Raw genomic sequence first — 14,817 nt, 5'->3', positions numbered from 1 at the left:
TCTCGCCGCCGCGTCTGCTTGGTCATGCTCACAGTCCCTGGCAGCTTCTGCGGCCTCAAGCGCAAACACTGTGGAGCTTGTTAATGACGAATCTGCTTGCTGTCTGACCGCGCAAAGGCAAATCAGCGCTGCTTCCATACCCACAGGCGGCGCCGCCGGCATGTCTCCTTGCTGCCCATGGCCTCGCAGCAAGGTTCCTCGCTACGGTAAACTTGCGGGCGAGCGACTTCACCTCGGAATTATGGTACGAGAGTAGTATCGACTACCTGTGGAACCGGGACTGACTTCCTGCGGTGAAGCTGGTCCTGGATTCTCGTCTCTACCTCTTCTTCCTTCAATCCTCCTGCTTCCCAGCGCACCCTCGCCTCTGCTGACATCAATTTTCACCTTGCAAGCAGTGCGCAACTCCCCGACCACCTTCATCTACGCCGTGTCCAAGCATCTCCATTTAGCCCACTATCATTGGCGCGCGACGCCTATCTGATACTTACGTCATAAATATTCTCCATCATGGCTGACGGCATCGCTCCAGCTGTTGACAAAGGTACGCTTGTGTCATGTCACTGTATATGCGATTGGGAGTAACCCGCGTCGCATGTTGTTATACGCACTCTCAATTCAACTCAATTGATCCTCCCTGCTGGGGAAATGCCCTTTCTTTCCGCCATGCGACTGAGTGATGGCCACCGCTTTGTAATGTATAGCGGCCGGAAGTCTTGCTAACAGCTTCATCAACAGTTGGCGCGCCTGAGCCTACAGCCCCCGAGGCCCAAGCTGGGGCTCCGACTTTGGAGACAGCCAAGCCAGAAGCCTCTGAGAATCCTCCAGCCCCAGCTGAACCTGCCAAAGAGCCTCCGATCATTGCTGAGACTAAAGCACCTGAAGTGGCGAAGCCGGCAGAGCCCTTCAACATTGTTGATGCTTTCAAAGTGGCTCATCAAATTCCACGACCCGTTGAGGTCCAATCTGTCCCTGAGACACCCGTCAACCAATCGGTGAATGGATCACCAAAGCCAGAGCTAAATATCCCCATGGAGACAGACGAGCCTCCAAAGCCACAAGAAGAGCCCGTGATAATCACTAGTGTTCAAGAGCCGCTGCCGACTCCTGCAGCGTCTATCCCGAATAGCGATATTGGGCCTGACTCCATTATTGATAAACCTGTGACTCCAAATGGCGAGTCGAAGACGGCCGAGATGGCGGGCGCTCTTCAATCTGGCAATGACGATGACAAGTCCGATGTATCAGAGATAATCATTGGAGAGAAACGCAAATTAGCCGAGGTCCCAGCGGATGCTCCTGCTGCTTCATCAGCGGCTGCCGAGAAAGAGGACTCTGACGAGAGCGAGCCGGCAGATAAAAAAGCAAAGATTGACAATGGTGAGGCGAGCACCAATGGCGGAGCTCCGAGGAAGCCGGGTCGTCCTAAGAAGAACAACAAGGAAAAGAAGACAGCTCCTCCGGCAGTGGGGAAGACGGCGCGCAAGACTCGGAGTCAGGGGCCAGTGGAGGTCTGAAAGTGACGGCTGAAACAACGACTTCACGTTCCTTTTTTTCCTCTCTCTCCTTTGTCTTCCCTTGGTTCTCTTTCTCTGATATATGCTTAACGCCACTTGTTTTAGTGCCAAAATGGACCCAGGCCTCCGGTGATAAGGCGAAAAATGGTTCGCTTGCTTGCTTGATGATAGTGTTGAATTTTTTTTATTCATGGGGTGGTCGCTGTATATTTGTCCCAAGCTAACTAAAATGTTCGCCCATGGTATGGCATGATACGGCTTATTCCTAATCTTAGGTATGCCTTATGTAACTGTTTGGCTTTCCAATTTTTAGTATTTGCATCCGTGTTGTAAGTAGTGGGAAGCTTGATAACATACGGGGCTTTAGCACTTATAGTAAGCGATTCAGGTCTACTTGAAGATTTCTGAGATGGCATAGGAACATGGATGTGATTTGTGTGCTTTACTCGATCCTTCATCCGCCAGGTTGCATGATTTGACGTTAATCTATTAAATAATGGATAAAGTAAACTATGGCCATTGCAAATCCTCTCAATTCTGAAGAAAGGAAATTTGCCGAAAGCAGTAGCCACCAAGTAGGGAAATAATAGCGAACTTTCTCAAGGCCATTAGCACACACAGCTGTAATTACTATTACGTGCATTGTCATTGCACTAATGAGTATCTGATTCTAAGCTGTGTGTGTATTTTCGTCTTCCTGTCCCTTTTTTTCTAGCTCTCCTTGGGTGGATAGGCGAAGAGTGTCTGTACATGCTTACCATCAACAAGAAGAGCTCTACTAGCATAAAGATGTATGCAGCGAAAACGCTGGTCTTGCTAAAGACGTATTTACAAATAGCGCATGTAAATGAACATATATATCATTTGTAGTTAGAAGAGATTAAATCGAACCCCAGATGCACGGCGCGTATGGAGAGGACACGAGATACAGCCCACAACCATCTTCTACATGCAATCAGCACACTGTGTGGTTATACTTTCTATAGGTGCTTATACTTTGAGAATTTCCCTACCAAGCACTATATCATCTAGGTAATACCTTATGTATAGATTAGATTTACCCTCTTCGCTTTATGGCTCTTACAAAGTTCCTGATCTGTCATCAGCTTGAATCATATATCTATGAGCGAGCGCTTCAAATTTTAAGATTATCGAAGCCATCCGAGCTTCTAATTGTAGCTTTAGTGGCTGGCAATACACTGGAGGCTATTAATATATGATATCGAAGTATAAGCCTTTTATGTGATTGGAGTTTATAAACCTGAAGCTATACTTCGTATACGCGCCACGTATAGATATAAATGCACATTCAGCTTCCGACTTCAACATCACAATCCAATCTCCAAGACCACGCTCATCAGGCAGTCCTCCGGCAAACAACAAAAAAAAAAAAATTAAGCAAACAACTATTTTACAGCAGAGTAGTATTACAAGGCACAATGCACTTTACAGCTCTCACCTCCTCCTTATGCTGCTCACTCTCGTTCTCATAGGACATCCTCCCCAGGCAAGTAAAACCGCCATGGTTCTGGAACACGGGCAGCCTCGCCAAGAAGCTGTGGACCATCCGCGGCATGGACGAGATCGAGAGGGCCACCACCAACGTCACCAACGTCTACCCCCTACGACCGCCGCTGCAGCAACCAGTACGCCAACGACGACATCGAGCGCTGCCCCCGCCCCCGCTCGAACCGCTCGAGAGATTGCGCACATCGAGCTGGGGCGGTGCTATACGACGAGGACAGCGTCCGTGTCGCTGCGCTTGTGGGACACCAGGCTGGGCATGAGCCAGTAGGTCGAGTGCAGGACCTACTGGCGCACTAGCTGCCAGGGCATTGCTTCTTTGCCGCTGGTGTTTGAGGAGAACTTTCAGTGCCGCGACATGGTGGAAAGGGACAACTATCATGGGTGGTTCAAGTCACTTATGTGTGTATATCTTGTGCGGCAGCAGGTGTGGCTGAAAGATGTGAAGCAGGGTTGATATAATGGTAGAGAGATTGGCAGAAACATGGGAGACAAATATGAGAAGAAAATAGAATCTCATAACGACAAGCACACAGCTATATCACTCTTTGTATATACTTACCTTGTTATATCACAAGAGTCAGCGGTAGGTTTCTGCTATTGTTGCTACTGCATTTACTCTACTGCATCTGTTACTACGATATACATAATGTAACGAGACCATTTTTTTTCTCTTATGAATTCAACGTTCTTAGTACTACTTTTGTGTGCGTTTCCACTTTGCGGTCCCAAAGACATCATCAACTGAATAGCTCTCCCCCCTGTTCGCCCCGGACAGACGGACAATAAAAGAGGCCATGGTGGAGTGATGCCTCCACTCATGAATGGCTCGCCGCGGGACGCAATGCAGGGGCTTCGCTGCACGCTGTCGCTGGGATTAGATTCAGGGGAAGAATTGAAAGAGTATGGCATGCGCGCAATCCCATCACTGCCAATTATAGCCACAAGATTCAAACTTTGCTCGTATAGATATTGCAACTCAGGACACGACTACGGAGGCCTCTATGTATATGTGCGACTGATGAGGAGACGAAGAATAGAGTAGAAGCACTCTGGGCGCGCTGATTGCATAAATGCGAATGTATATCGCATGATGGGAAGTGAAATTGAAAACGGCCACTGCTTACATGTACTTACATGTAGATAACGGTGCCCTGCGAGCTCTGTAAACGTCACTGGGATAGCACCGAAGAAATCATCCCCAGCGACAGCGGGTACGTTGTGCAGATTCCAGTAATGGACTAGAGTGCATTCAATCGCCCGAGGCCAAGCAGGGATGGTAAGCCCCAATTTGAGCTCAACGACCGCGATAACCGTATCGACAAGGTGCTATGCATAAACCACCGCCTGCAGGTGTTATTACGGATGGAGTGCATACGAGGCACACCAACCTATATTTAACAACATGGAGATGCGGCCGGTACGATCTCCCCTCTTGCTTGTAGAAGGACATGCGAGCTGGTGAAGATGCAGCGGCAGCAGCAGCGGCGGCGGCAGTACGTACTGATGCAATAAATACTACCATCCATTCGTCAATCGACCAGTCAACCAAGACACAAGCCCGGGGTAGCTGGCAGATCGTCACCATCTGTGGCGAAGCACAGATCGGCTACAGCCGCCCAGCTCTTGGCCCTGCCGCTGCCAGGCCCAAGCATTCTGCGTGCTTAGGCCGTTCTCTGCGCTGAGATAAGAGCCAAGAAATACCTACATACGTAGTCATAGACGCTGCATCATTGTTGTATGTAGCGTCTTTTCATTTAGTCGTGAGGAAGGCAAAAAATAGCAAAGAACAGCGCGGGCGATTCCCGCGGCTTGCCCTGTGTCTTCCGATCGAGATGCTGGTCGCACCGACGGTGGTTACGAGTGTCGATCGCGGACATGGTGGCAAAAGACAGCAACTTGGCAGGCATTTTGTTCACGCATCCCAGCGAGGATCACTCAGAGGCCACCCCGCCACGGCGATGATCTGTAGAGTCGGCACGACTGTATTCCGGGCAAGCAGCTGCATTTCTCAGATGACGGTAAGCAAGCACTGGGACGAGTTATTAATACAAAGCAACACATAAATCGTAGCAGCAGCATATACGAAGCATGCAAGAAATAGAGAGATGATGGAAGATAAAAATATCTATATTTTTGACGTTGGATGCAAGAAACCGACTGGTCACTGAGGATGTCATCGAGCAAATGCAGCTGAGAGCGCTACCAAGTAGCGGCATTTAGGTGGTGCGGTACCTTCCTAACCGTGACAGTAGTGCAGAGTTTATCTGCATGGATGGCACTACCAAGGTACCTAAATATGTTGGCTCAATATTGCTTAGGTATAGTAGGTTGACACTCTCCAGCGCCCGTCTGTCCATCTACCTATAAGCGCTGCTGCCATCGAGCAAATGCCCTGCACGAGATTTTGCAGCGCTGTCATGCCTCGTGTCCTGCTGATGACTAGCATCTTGCTTGACTGACTGCCACGGCTCGTATTCATTCATTCGCGCCCCCCGACCCACTCCGCCGGTGCCTGGCATCAAACAGCCACCACCGGCCCAGGGAACCAACTCGATGCTAAAACAGCAGCCAGGCGCTAACGCTGCAGTGGCTTTAAGGGGTCGCAAAAATAGCAACCTTTCAACGCCTTTTTCTCTCGTCGAGCCCGTTTTAGTGGCCACCGCGCCCCGTCCACGGCCAGAGGGGCGCTGGAGAGGAACCCACAAGGGGCAACGCGGACAGGGGCCGAGGCCAATGGGAATGGCGCGCGTACGGTCTGGCCGTTGTGCGCAACACGTCCACTTGGGCCAAGCGTAAAACAAGGCGAAGGGAACGAAAATGTCTGCTGAAACAAACGTCTCCATTTTTCCAGTCAAGGCAGTAAGCTGGGCCGAGTAATTCTTGGCTGCCAACGCTGTCCTGCACTGTAGCGCATCGAGGGTGCTGTTGCGCCTACAATTTCTGTCTTTGTTGGTTGCATGCGTAGCGGTCCATCTGTAGCTAGTACATCAAGGATACGAAGCGTTGCACTGCGCTCATCACCGGATGCACACGTATCTTTGGGTACATACTCTTGTCGCTATCGATTATCATCCAGGGCCAGCACATGCGTGACCACCTTCTTTTTTCCTCGCAAGCTCTGTAGATTCTTCGACTACTGCTTCACCTTGGCCCCAATCTCCATCTTTTTTTTTTTCCCGCGCGGATGGATACACACAGTCGATGGACGCATGGACGCAGCCGCCACTGCAGCAGCCTATTCGAGCGGAGCCTCTCCCTGGACACTTGTCTCGCTTCTCCATCCCAGAGCTTGGGCCCCGATGCCATCTGTGATCCTCAACGCTGCCAAAGCCGCGCGAGACCATCCCCGTCCAGGAATCGAGCCCATCCTGGTCAGGTTCCCTCTTTTCCTGCTCACCTGTCCACTCGAAACCCCATCGGATGACCCCTGGTCCAGCCGAGCTTTTCCTCTTTCTTTCCTCTTCCTTCGTTTTTTCTTCTTCATCCAAATGCCCGGCTCATCTGCGATTCACTAGCGGAGAGCGTCTCTCGTTTTTTTGTCTTGTATAACGGCGCCGGTGCCTTGGCCTCTTTATTCTGTTTTTTCCTTTCCTCCTTCGTTTTTCTACTCTCGTTTTCTCTTGCTGCTCGCTACCTGATTTAGCGACTGGGAACGGACAGGCATCTTGCGAAGCGACGTGCCCCCTGACATCACGCTGGTGACGCAACTCACTCGGATTGCGCACTTCTGGCGCACGCTCTCGACGCGTTCCTCCTCCAGCCCTCGAGCTCTTGATTGAGCGACGACTGGCCGCGGAATCTGCTGCTCGACGCAGAATCGCTTGCAGAATTGTTTCGACCGCTTCCACTGCGTGGAACAAACACCCGCCTGGCATCGAATTGCGCTTTGTTCTCGCTTATTAACGCCCGTTTGATTTTGTCTAATTTACAAATCTTTCTGCCCTAGACGGGCACACAAGCCTGCAACATGACCTTTCAGGAGCCCATCCTACAATGGCTTCGGGCGCGCGACAACGAAACTCCCGCCGAGGAGCTTCTGAATCTGCTTAAAGATCCCTTTTCAGGCACGGTCAGTTAGATTCGCTTAGTGGGCGTAGCACTTGCGAGCCTATGCTTTCTTCCTGTCTTCTCTGCTCTTTGTCTAATCTCATTCCTGCAGCTTGCATCGGCTTCCGTTTACTCTGCGCTGGGTACTTCTCTCGGCTTCACAGCCATAGTCGCCCTGCTGTTCTCTTTCATAAGACCCTACAACCAGAGTGTCTACGCACCGAAGCTAAAACATGTCGACGAGAAACACGCTCCGCCGCCTCTGGGCAAGAAGCCGTGGTCATGGGTCCTCCCCTTGATGAGCACTCACGAGGAAAAGCTGGTTCAACAGATTGGCATGGATGCCACCATCTTCTTGCGCGTTATGCGCATGTGTCGCAACATCTTCGTGATCCTCGCCATCATCGGCGTCGGTGTACTCATCCCCGTCCATTACAAATTGTCCGTAGCAGATTCCACAAACACTGTCCAGGACTCGACCAGTTGGATCTTGGAAGTCACGCCCTTGAATCTCTGGGGTAAAAATCTGTGGGCTCAGGTCGTCGTTGCTTGGCTCTTCGACATCATCGTCTGCTTCTTCCTTTGGTGGAACTATCGCAGAATCACGCAGCTTCGTCGCAAATATTTTGAGAGTGAAGACTACCAAAATAGTCTGCACTCGCGAACACTAATGGTAAGCCCTGCCAATGATTCAACATTGCGATCCCCTGTTTTCCCTCTCCTCTCCCAAGATGACAACAAGTAACTGACAGTCTGTCTGCCTCATTAAAAATAGCTGTATGATATTCCCAAACAAGGATGTTCTGATGAAGGTATCGCACGTATTATCGATGGTGTCGCTCCCAACTCGTCTTTCGCGCGAACTGCCATTGCCCGAAACGTCAAAGATCTCCCCGACCTCATTGCGGCGCACGACCGAGCTGTTCGCAAGTTGGAAAAAGTACTGGCCAAGTATCTCAAAAATCCCAATAACCTGCCACCACGGCCAACCTGCAAGCCCTCCAAGAAGGATCGTTCATATGGAACCTACCCAAAGGGCCAGCGACTGGATGCCATTGAGTACTACACTCAGCGAATTCGAGAACTCGAGGTAGAAATCAGAGAGGTTCGTGCCAGTGTTGACAAGCGAAGCTCCATGCCTTTTGGATTTGCCAGTTACTCAGAGGTCGCCGAGGCGCACGAGATTGCCTACCTCACCCGCCGAAAGAAGCCCCATGGCACGACAATTAAATTGGCGCCCAAACCCATCGACATCATCTGGCCGAATATGCCATTGTCTAGCTCCACTCGAAGCCGGAGGAGATGGTTCAACAGTCTCTGGATCATCCTTCTCACCTTCTTCTGGATTGCTCCCAACGCCATGATCGCCATCTTCCTTGTCAACTTGAGCAACCTGGGCAAAGTCTGGAAAGGATTTCAGAATTCTCTGGAAGCAGACACCAAATTTTGGGGCATTGTACAGGGTATCGCCTCCCCCGCCATCACATCCGGTGTCTATCTGGCTCTCCCCGTTATTTTCCGCCGCCTGTCTATCAGGGCAGGAGACAAGACCAAGACGGGACGCGAGAGACACGTCATGGCCAAGCTCTACGCCTTCTTCGTGTTCAACAACCTCATTGTCTTCTCTTTCTTTAGCGTCATCTGGTCTTTCGTTGTTTCCGTCGTCAATGACGCTGACAATGGCGAGAATGCATGGGATGCGATTATCAAAGAGGATCTTGCTGCTAGTATTTTCATTGCCTTTTGCAGAAACAGCCCATTTTGGATCACGTATCTTCTGCAGCGGCAGCTTGGTGCCGCTATCGATCTCGCTCAGATGTGGCCGTTGATCAGTGCCTTTTTCACAAAGACATTCTCTAGCCCTACGCCCCGGGAGCTGATTGAATTGACAGCGCCGCCGGCGTTTGACTATGCCAGCTATTACTGCTATTTCCTGTACTACTCGACGGTCACGTTGTGCTTCGCGGGCATCCAGCCACTCGTCCTCATAGCAACGGCGCTGTACTTTATCATTGATTCTTTCCTGAAGAAGTATCTGATCTTGTACCGCTTCGTCACCAAAACCGAGTCAGGTGGTTTGTTCTGGCGTGTCATTTTTAATCGCTTCATCTTTGGCACCATCTTGTCCAACGGCGTCTTTTTATTGACGTGCTGGGTTCGCGGAGAGGGAACGCACATTCAATTCTTTTGCGTGTGCCCCTTGCCAGTCCTCTTAGTCTTCTTCAAGATTTACTGCGGAAAAGCCTATGACGACCGGATGCGATACTACAAGACAAGAGGAGCAGCAAGGCCGGGTGGTCCGACTGCTGCGCAAAAGGAGAACAACCTCCGAAACGAGAAGCTTGCTAGCCGATTTGGCCACCCGGCTTTGTACAAGCCGCTCATCACCCCCATGGTTCACCAGAAGGCACAAAATCTGCTTCCGTCCATCTACTCAGGACGACTGACGGATGGTAGGGAGGTGGGCCCTGCCGGCGACTTGATGAGCGTCAGTGGCTATTCAGACATGTATGCCCTCAATTCCATGCAAGGTGGCAAACCAGGCAAGGCGGCCGATGGAGTGCCCGGATTCGAGTATGTCTCTGAGTCGCAAATGGACTTTGAGTACTACAAGAACAGAGCAGAGTTTACTGAAGAACATGGCGGTGGCGAGATTTACGGCAAGGAGTTTGACGGGTACCGGCCCGGAACGCCCGGCTCGCTGGACAGCGGCTCCAGGCCAGGGACGCCATCCAACCGCCACGCCACGCCATTTTCGCCAGGAAACGTGAGACTGCCGCCGCCCCATGAAACGGCCTACCGACCCAGCCCCTATGCCGAGGACTCGATCAGCAGGCAGCGCAGTCCGCTCTATTCTCAAGAGAATACCAGCTCGTCTGGCTTGGTGCACAACGCTGCAGTTCCTGCCATGGTGCCACCCACATCATATCGGAATGTATCTCACGAACGGTCACAGAGCCCTGCTATGGACGGGCCTTTTAGAGGCTACCAAGAAGTTCCCCTGGATCGGGCTCGGAGTCCAGCAGTAGGCTCGCCAGCCCAAACCCCTGGTGTAGGAATTGGTGGGCCACGAGGATATGCTGGCGTTCCCCAGCACGAGGACGTAGAAAGTCCGGAAGCGGATCCTATGCAGTATAACTACTTTAGAGGGGGGTCTCGACCGACAAAGCCTCCTGGACAAGGCTGGTAAGGGCTCTGGGCGAAGACCCAAAAAAAAGTAGAAGAAGAGAGAAGAAATATTGTGTTTTTTTTTTATATTGGAGAGATTCTGCATGGCGTTTACGGGTTTTAGACTAGACGATTGACAGACTATTGAGATGAATGAGAGACAGAGAGGCATAATACTTTCGATTCAGGGAGGTTTTGCGATACATGGACAGGAAAATCCATTATCATCTTTTCTTCTTTTCGTTTGGATAGGACATGAAAGAAATATACTTACGACACTATTTTTTTATTTTTATACTATGATTGCATCGGTTCGACGTGTATTTTGTGTTTATTAAACATTAATTACATGATTATCATTTGATCTTTGGCTATTAGGGTGAGAAATATTGGTGCATATATGAATGCGTGCCATCATCGCCGATCCCACGGCAGATGTTGGTTTTTATTAGCACTCCCTCTGAATCATTATTATAAATATCGTATTCCTAAAAAAATGAAAATGAGAATAGAATAAGAAAAGAAGAAAATCCATCTCATCTAGACAAAAGAGCTGCCAGTCTCGGAGAACTTGTCAGCATATCCTCGTAAATCACTTCTCAGCTGGTCCATCAACTCGTCGTCCACAATTGTATCCTGCCAGGACAAGCTAACAGTGAGCTTGGATCCTGCAACGCTCGCCACGTCAACACCAATAGGAGGCCCGGCAACCATCGCGCCGTTGGAGAATAACATGCGAGTGGCCTTGGGGCTGTTGTTTGCCGTCTCAGCGCTCTTCAGCACGCCAATGTTGCTAATCTCCCACGACTCGGTGCGCGGCTTGCCGTCCTTGCCGCGCCAGAAAGCGTCCCAGTCGCCAACAAACTTGAGCATGGCCGTGATGTCGTCTCTGGGGGTGAGGGCGAGCTTGGCAGCGAGCTCTTTCTTGACCTGGAGGGCGTTTTCCCATATCAGCGCGTTGATGTCTGCGTCGGGAGCACGCAGGGCTGAGATGGTCTTTGGGGAGAATTGGTGGTCGCAGGTGCTGACGAGGCAGCGCAGAGTCGTGGATCCGGATGTCTTGTCGTCGGGCTTCTTGGTGAGATATGGCCTGAGGTTGATGGGCGTGCCGGATACAAAGGCGGGAGATTCTGCGGGAGACGAAGAGAGACGCTTGGCGAGCGAAGCCAGCACGAGGGAGTGAAGCAGCGCCGTGAGCGTGACGGAGTGGCTTCTGCAGGCGTCTAGAAGGACGGACAAGGTCTCGGGGGAGATGTCGACGGGCTTGATGCGTGTCTTGAAGGCCAACGCGAAGTCGACGGGCTTGGCGCTCCAGATGGGCTGCTTCTTGGGCTTGAGGAACGAGGGGGCGAAGTGGTTCCACAGGATGCTGACCACGAAGCGGAAGGAGAGCGTGAAGTTGACGGCGGCCTCGAGGGGCTCGGGGAGCGAGGCTGGTTCTGGAAAAGAGAGCTCGGTTGGGATTTCTTTATCCTGGTCTTGGTGGGCGGCCAGGGCTGAGAGCAGCAGCTCGTGGAAGAGGCGGCCGCTGGTTCCGTCCATGAGGGAGTGATGAAAGGCAAAGAAGACGTCTTCCTGTCCGCCGAGCTGGGACAAGATAGCTTCATTGTTGCTGGTGGGCCGTAAGATTGTGACTCTCCACGGTGGGCGTGTTTCTAGGTCCTGCCATTTCTGGTCATGTTCCCAGCCTTGATGCTCGGCGATTTTGTCTTCATACTCCTGTGCCGTCTCACAGGGCACTGATTGAACAGAGACGTGGTCACGCAGATCAAATTGCGGGATGTGCGTGAAGTGAGCGTTGCCAGAGTCCTCGCCGGTAATGCCTACGCGGAGTGCGGGCTGCTGTTTGACAATGGAGGCGAGGGCAGCGAAGAAGGATGGGCTGATTTCGACGCCTTGAGGGAGAGAAGGTGAGGATTGGGGGTAGAGATGGCGGCATGAGACGGTGACGCAGCGGTAGATGCCGAGATGGTGACGGGTGGAGGAGAAGTGTTCACTGAGTTTTGTTTAGTTGGTATAACGTTGCGTAGAATTGAAGATGTATGTATGTATATAAGACATTTGGAGTTTACATGTGAATTGCTCACCTGTGGCCGAGTTTGCGGAGAATCTGGGGACTGGTGGAGTTGTCGGCAAGCATTGTGATGGGTTTGGATCTGTCCAATTGGTAAAAGTGACTTTGGCGAAAAACCTGTCTAAATTGGAGTTTATGGGTAAGAGGTTGCGGATGAGTTCTGGTGCCTGGTTGAGATCGGCCCCTTTTTGGTACAAGATGGTGAGTTACAATATTAGAGAAAACTTTGACTTAAAAAAAAATATGACAATTGGATACAAAAGATGGAGTAGATGAAGCCTTCTATTGAGATGTTCACACGTCCAGAGAGGAAGAGAAAAGCTAGAAAAGAAGAGTAAAGGGTCGGTCAAGGATGAATAATAAATAATGCCACATGTTTTCTCGGGATGTTTGAGACACCCGAGAGGAAACTAATAATGGCTTTCGTCCCTGTTACAATTGGTCAAAGGCGGCCACTCATTCTAACTGCTAGTAAGCAACAGGCACCCGATTAAAAGATAGGGATGGGCGCGGCATCTGCTTGTCCGAAGCTTGACCATAAACAGTATACGATACGATCAAGTCGCTTGAATTTTTCTTTGGTGACGCGGATGCGCTAAACGAATACCCACTACAGAATGGAGTTAAGTCTACGGGGAAGCAACAAGAAGGATTTATGGCTATGCCGTGTGCATGATAGTTGTATTATGTGGTATTTATTAGCAATGGCAATGAACAACGAGTGCAAGCCGGGTTGGATGATATTATGGCAATGGTTATTATTGATTTTTGTTTCATTCTATCTTGGAGAATGAGTCGTACTTACAGTACTTACCGTAGTAGCGTTGGCTGATTTTAGCGAATACCCGTAAAAACTTCCAGTTGAACTACGGAATACGTAAGTTGTCCTTAGTGTGACGGGATGCATTGATGGGCATACTTGTAGCCACCATCATGGTGGGATATAACGAGAACAATGATTAGTTAAATGGGCGGATTCGCAAGTCCTTTGTTTTGTTATTTTGTTATACGCATCTATGAACTTAGGTTCAGCCATACCATCGAGCTCTTACACAAGTACACGCCGTCTACCATTAGACTCAACGCAACAATACTAAAAACGGAGGATTGTCAGGCGCTGGCGCGCGTCTCATTGGCCGCCACACGAGCTGGCTTGGAGTTTGTAAGCTGGATGATTTAACAGCGCCAGTACAGTAGAAGGGATGGACTTCTGTAGGAATTACGCCGGAGACTGTGGTAAAGTTTGAAAAGCGAGACCAGGCATTAGTTTACTTCAGCTTATGTCCAAGATGGGATTATACATATTGCCTTGTGGTTTTCACACTGAACAATGCTGTCAGGCTTGAAGGGTTGGTCAATTTGCTGCTTCGAGCTGTGGAATTCTTCTACAGCCCATGACTATTCTAGTGATGGGTCATGCGAGCTATTTATTTTGAATGAAAAGCCAGGGAGTTTGGTTCTGCAATTTACCTGACATAAGCCTATAGAGCAGCACATCTCGGAGAAATGAAGGGGTTTCGAAGAAAGAATGTTATTCCCGTGACAACAAAAGACTGCTATTTGGCCGTTTCCCTTGAATAGTGCATGAGTCAAGTTGGTGCAGAGCGCGAGGATATTAAGGGCCATTGCCGTCATCTACGCACCACGATACAATATTGCAGGGTTATCATAATCCAAGAATCACTTGCTATCAAGCACTTGAAAAAAGCTCACGTAGATATATTAGAATATACTTAGCATAGCCAATGCTGATGCAAGCTCATCTCCTTCCACCGTCGCTACACTGCCGTCAATTGCGCTTAGTTGCACATCATAAAAGTTACATTTACCCAGCCTGCATACGTAGTGTATCTTGCGTCCCTTCTCACGGCTTGCCAGCTGTCTCTTACTGGAAACTCCACAATCGCACCTTGGATTGTTAGGATCGTTTCCTCGATCATCAGCAAATGCAAGGAATTTCGAGCAGCAAGTGCATTTATAATACGGCCGTCCTGCGTTTCCGTTCCGATTTGTTGAGCGAGTTATGAATTTCTTGCTCTGTCCTCCACAATGACAACAAGCAGGAGGCTCCTCAGGGGGTGGCACAAGAATGCTCCTTGGCAGAAGCCTGCCGTTGACATATATTTCTATGCGGACCTGCTACGGTAAGCTGAGATTCATTTCGAATAAAATATGATCCTGTACCATTTTAAGATATTGTCATAAGATGTTGTTCTAAGGGAGATGAATAATTGTACACACCTAATATCCGAGAGACTTTTTTTTTTCCATCGGGGATGTGTGCCAATTTTATATCTGTAGTGTCCACCGCGAGCATCAATACTTTTCGACGCAGTGGAATGATTTTAAAGTTATGACGAAAGCAATTGTCACACAATCGACGGATGCGGATGGACCTACATCAATGCATCGCAACAGAGAGAAAACTCAGAACCTCATTTCCGCAATCGTATTAGCGAAATTTCCACAATATATTTTTACCAA

General features: G+C 49.9%; 5 protein-coding genes across 5 annotated transcripts; 3 read left to right on the top strand and 2 right to left on the bottom strand.

Moving 5' to 3' along the window:
• Positions 1–6: 6 nt before the first annotated feature.
• Positions 7–2,211, top strand: TrAFT101_002219 (uncharacterized protein). The gene is made up of 2 exons (XM_024906462.2): positions 7–544; positions 739–2,211. Exons 1-2 carry the CDS (start codon positions 511–513, stop codon positions 1,515–1,517), a joined length of 813 nt encoding a protein of 270 aa, XP_024763342.1. The 5' UTR covers positions 7–510; the 3' UTR covers positions 1,518–2,211.
• Positions 2,212–3,039: 828 nt separating this feature from the next.
• Positions 3,040–3,312, top strand: TrAFT101_002218 (uncharacterized protein; the record flags this gene model as incomplete). Its single annotated transcript, XM_066126536.1, has 1 exon — positions 3,040–3,312. One exon carries the CDS (start codon positions 3,040–3,042, stop codon positions 3,310–3,312), a length of 273 nt encoding a protein of 90 aa, XP_065982639.1.
• A 2,907-nt stretch (positions 3,313–6,219) lies between these two features.
• Positions 6,220–10,577, top strand: TrAFT101_002217 (uncharacterized protein). The gene is made up of 3 exons (XM_024906460.2): positions 6,220–7,113; positions 7,204–7,764; positions 7,867–10,577. Exons 1-3 carry the CDS (start codon positions 7,012–7,014, stop codon positions 10,279–10,281), a joined length of 3,078 nt encoding a protein of 1,025 aa, XP_024763339.2. The 5' UTR covers positions 6,220–7,011; the 3' UTR covers positions 10,282–10,577.
• Positions 10,578–10,584: 7 nt separating this feature from the next.
• Positions 10,585–12,488, bottom strand: TrAFT101_002216 (uncharacterized protein). Its single transcript, XM_024899572.2, has 2 exons — positions 12,347–12,488; positions 10,585–12,255 (listed from the first exon to the last, which is right to left on the bottom strand). Exons 1-2 carry the CDS (start codon positions 12,397–12,399, stop codon positions 10,800–10,802), a joined length of 1,509 nt encoding a protein of 502 aa, XP_024763338.2. The 5' UTR covers positions 12,400–12,488; the 3' UTR covers positions 10,585–10,799.
• A 1,543-nt stretch (positions 12,489–14,031) lies between these two features.
• Positions 14,032–14,593, bottom strand: TrAFT101_002215 (uncharacterized protein). Its single transcript, XM_024907862.2, has 2 exons — positions 14,518–14,593; positions 14,032–14,469 (listed from the first exon to the last, which is right to left on the bottom strand). The coding sequence occupies exons 1-2, from the start codon at positions 14,518–14,520 to the stop codon at positions 14,056–14,058; spliced, it is 417 nt and encodes a 138-aa protein (XP_024763337.1). The 5' UTR covers positions 14,521–14,593; the 3' UTR covers positions 14,032–14,055.
• Positions 14,594–14,817: the final 224 nt, after the last annotated feature.

This window comes from Trichoderma asperellum, chromosome 1, assembly GCF_020647865.1.
Source record: "Trichoderma asperellum chromosome 1, complete sequence".
NCBI classification, from domain to species: Eukaryota; Fungi; Ascomycota; class Sordariomycetes; order Hypocreales; family Hypocreaceae; genus Trichoderma; species Trichoderma asperellum.
The sequence above is the reverse complement of the archived record's forward strand: the minus strand, read 5'-3'. Positions and strand labels throughout refer to the sequence as shown.

What these genes read in the sequence shown, in the direction of transcription:
- TrAFT101_002219 (XM_024906462.2), top strand. Translation starts at nt 511, where the DNA reads ATGGCTGACGGCATCGCTCCAGCTGTTGACAAAG. An exon ending in CGCTCCAGCTGTTGACAAAG is followed by an intron (nt 545 to 738) that starts GTACGCTTGTGT and finishes CTTCATCAACAG; the next exon opens with TTGGCGCGCCTGAGCCTACA.
- TrAFT101_002216 (XM_024899572.2), bottom strand. Translation starts at nt 12,399, where the DNA reads ATGCTTGCCGACAACTCCACCAGTCCCCAGATTCTCCGCAAACTCGGC. An exon ending in CTCCGCAAACTCGGCCACAG is followed by an intron (nt 12,256 to 12,346) that starts GTGAGCAATTCA and finishes AACAAAACTCAG; the next exon opens with TGAACACTTCTCCTCCACCC.
- TrAFT101_002217 (XM_024906460.2), top strand. Translation starts at nt 7,012, where the DNA reads ATGACCTTTCAGGAGCCCATCCTACAATGGCTTCGGGCGCGCGACAAC. An exon ending in AAGATCCCTTTTCAGGCACG is followed by an intron (nt 7,114 to 7,203) that starts GTCAGTTAGATT and finishes TCATTCCTGCAG; the next exon opens with CTTGCATCGGCTTCCGTTTA. An exon ending in TGCACTCGCGAACACTAATG is followed by an intron (nt 7,765 to 7,866) that starts GTAAGCCCTGCC and finishes CATTAAAAATAG; the next exon opens with CTGTATGATATTCCCAAACA.